Source organism: Pelecanus crispus, chromosome 16, assembly GCF_030463565.1.
Source record: "Pelecanus crispus isolate bPelCri1 chromosome 16, bPelCri1.pri, whole genome shotgun sequence".
NCBI classification, from domain to species: domain Eukaryota; kingdom Metazoa; phylum Chordata; class Aves; order Pelecaniformes; family Pelecanidae; genus Pelecanus; species Pelecanus crispus.
The window spans coordinates 4718021-4721288 of record NC_134658.1 but is presented as its reverse complement, the minus strand read 5'-3'; the positions used below and the strand labels follow the sequence as shown (position 1 = coordinate 4721288).

Here is a 3268-nt window from a genome sequence, read left to right as displayed (position 1 = left end):
TCCGCAGCTGAGCCGCCCGGCAGGTCACATCTGTTCGGGGGCCAAAGGGAAACTGCAGATTAATGCAAAGCGGGGGGAAAGGCATTTCTCTCTTCCCCCAAAGCCCCCTCACCAGGGTGCTGCCCCCCCCAACCCCCCGGGGGGGCCCAGCCAGGCAGAGGGGTGCAGTGCAGATGCCAAGGGGAATTTGCAGGGCTCAGAGCAGCCCTAATGAGAGCCAGGGCAGCTACAGCCCAAAACTCCCCTTCCCTTGGGTGGGGTGGGGGGTATCCTGGGAGAGCAGTATCCCCCCTTCCAGCCCCAGAGCCTCTCAAACCCAGCCCCAGGGCACCCAGCAGCCCCTTTTTTTTGCAAGGCAGAGAGTGGAAACCGCTGGAAAAAAGCATCTTTTCCCCCTTCCCAGGGTTCCAGCTACACCTCCAGATGGTCCCCGGGGCTCGGCGGCGTCTTCGCTCCTTCCATATCAGATAAGCGGAGCAGCACCCAAAATAGCTGGCGGACACCTCCGCTGGGAGACGGCAGCCTAGGGTTAATTCCTCCCATACCTGAGCTGACATTTCAAAGCTATTAAACAATTAATGAGATTCCTACTGTAACCCTAGAAGTTACAATCGACCAGAGGGGTTTTGGGGGCTCCCACCTCCCGGGGGTGCTGCTCTCCCACCCATGGGTGCACCCCGTTTCCCTGGGATGAGGAAAAAAAAACAAACCACATTCAAAACTACTTTTTTTTTTATTATGTAAAAACGGTAACTTTTATAAAAAGTTTATAAAGCAAGTACAAGGCATGTTCGCAGAAATTCACCTTCCTGCACAAAAGGTACAAAACGTTATACTCTAGTATAGAGCTCCACAATACACGAGGCCGTGGCCCCAGAGAGTTTGGTTCATACTCGAGGATGCGTGTCCCCCCCCTCCCCAAAACCCCCTATTCCCACCCCCCCGCCCCCCCCAAAATCCCAGGAAACACCTTTAAAAAACAGGACTCGCTGCTATAATCCAAAAATATACAGACAACCGCCTCTTCATCAGTCTGTGGTTAAAAGGATCTCATGTGGGTTCGGGTCCAAAGTCCTGCTAAAGCAGGGATGCTGCTCCCCATGGAAGGGGGGTGCAGGGGCGGGGGGGCCGGGCCCCGCCGCTCCCCGCCTGCGGTGCCCGGGCCCGGGGGAGGCGGTGCCGGGGCCCGGGGGGGGGGCGATGCCCGGGCCCGGGGGTCGCAGACAGCCCGGCGCCACGGAGGAAGCTGCTATTTACCTCCGGCTGATAACGAACCAGGAACCGACACTCGCTGCCTGTTTGCTAATTGGCACCGGGAGGGGCGAGGAGAAAGGGGGGAGGAAGGAGAAAACGGGGGGAGGAAGGAGAAAACGGGGGGAGGAAGGAGAAAACGGGGGGAGGAAGGAGAAAACGGGGGGAGGAAGGAGAAAACGGGGGGAGGAAGGAGAGAAAAAAAAAATTAGAATTAGCGTTGTGGTTAACGCTGGGTTCGGGGATCTGCAGCGCGGTCCCCAGCGGGGCCGGTGCTGGGCCCCTGGGGATGCCGGGGGTGGGATTGGGGTGGGGTTGGGGTGCGGGGGGGTCGCTCACCGGATGGCGGAGCCGTCAGTGACACAAACTCCTCTCGTCCTGGGAGCAGAGTTCGGAGGCGAGCTCGGCCGCCTGCGGAGAGCAGGGACAGGGCTGAGGGGCAGCCCGGCGGCGGGGGGGGTCCATCCCGCCCCCTCCCCACCGCGCCTGGGCCCCCCAACCCGCCCGGGGCCGTGCGTCACCCCCAGCCCGACACGTGCGTCCCCCCCAAAGCAACCCATCCACCACCCCCTCCCCAAAAGCAACCCGCCCCAAAACCAACTCCTCCATATGCCCCCCCCCAAGCAACCCCTCCACCACCCCCCTCCCCAAAAGCAACCCCCCCCAAAACCAACCCCTCCACCACCCCCCTCCCCAAAAGCAACCCCCCCAAAACCAACCCCTCCACATGCCCTCCGCCCCAAACCAACCCCTCCACCACCCCCTCCCCAAAACCAACCCCCCCAAAACCACCAACCCCTCACATGCCCTCCCCCCCCAAACCAAGCCATCCACCACCCCCCTCCCAAAAGCAACCCATCCACCACCCCCCTCCCCAAAAGCAACCCATCCAAAACCAACCCCTCCACATGCCCTCACCCCCCAAAACCAGCCCCTCCACTACCCCCCTCCCCAAAACCAACCCCCCAAAAGCAACCCCTCACATGCCCTCCCCCCCAAACCAACCCATCCACCACCCCGCTCCCCAAAACCAACTCCTCCACATGCCCCCCACCCAAAACCAACCCCTCCACATGCCCTCCCCCCCAAAACCAACCCCTCCACCACCCCCCTCCCCAAAAGCAACCCCCCAAAAACTAAACTATCCACACGCCCTCCCCCCAAAGCCCCCCCATCCAGCACTACCAGCCCCCCAACCCCAGCCCATCCACACCCCCCCCCAGCCCCCAGCAGCCCCTTACCTTAAGCGAGAGCAGGGTGGCCTCGGAGGAGGGGTCTCGGCCCTTGGCCCCCCTCCTCCAGCACGATCTGCAGGTCGAAGATGTAGTCGATGACGTGCTGGAGGATCTCCACCTGGCTCACCTTGGTGCCCTGCGGGATGCCCGGCACCAGCTCCCCGCAGCTTGGTGTAGCAGTCGTTCATGTCGTAGAGCAGGCTCATGGGCTCCTCCGGCGCCGGGCTCTTGGTGCCGCGGGCGATGGCCAAGCTCTGCTCCGAGAGGCAGCAAACGGCTTCGTAGCAGCTCCGCACGGCCCGCACCGGGCTGATGGCCTTCATGGCGGGGGGGGCTGGGCGGGGGGCTCGGCGGGGGGGGCAGGGGAGAGGGAGGGGGGAAGGATCCGGCTCGCCTCGCTGGCTGCCGCGGCGGCTGGGGCTGTGCCGGGCACCTCCGGGGCACCGCGAGCACCGCAGCTGCGACCCCCCCCCGCCCCGCAGCCCGCACCCCGGGAGCCGGCCGGCGCTCTGGGGAGGGGGCAGCCCCGCACCGCCCCTGATATAGCGCGCCCGCCGGGCCCCGCCCGCGCATGCAGATGAGGCGGGCGCCACGCCCCCTTTTATGCAAATCAGCCCTAAACCCCACCCTTGCCTCTAAACGAAGCGACACCCCCCCACACCCCCCCCACACCCCCCCAAAATGACCCTTGGTGTGCCGGCGTGGGGGGGGGGGGCGCACACGAGCACGCGGGTTCCCACCCCCCAACCCACCCCTGGGCGCGGAGGGGTCCCGTAGACCCT

General features: G+C 64.2%; 1 protein-coding gene across 1 annotated transcript; it reads right to left on the bottom strand.

Annotated features, from left to right (window-relative positions):
- Positions 1–1264: 1264 nt before the first annotated feature.
- ID3 (inhibitor of DNA binding 3) lies at positions 1265–2809 on the bottom strand. The gene is given in 5 exon segments (XM_075722049.1): positions 1265–1302; positions 1591–1662; positions 2493–2543; positions 2545–2646; positions 2648–2809. Coding segments are annotated over 4 exon segments (372 nt in total). The 3' UTR covers positions 1265–1302; positions 1591–1605.
- Positions 2810–3268: the final 459 nt, after the last annotated feature.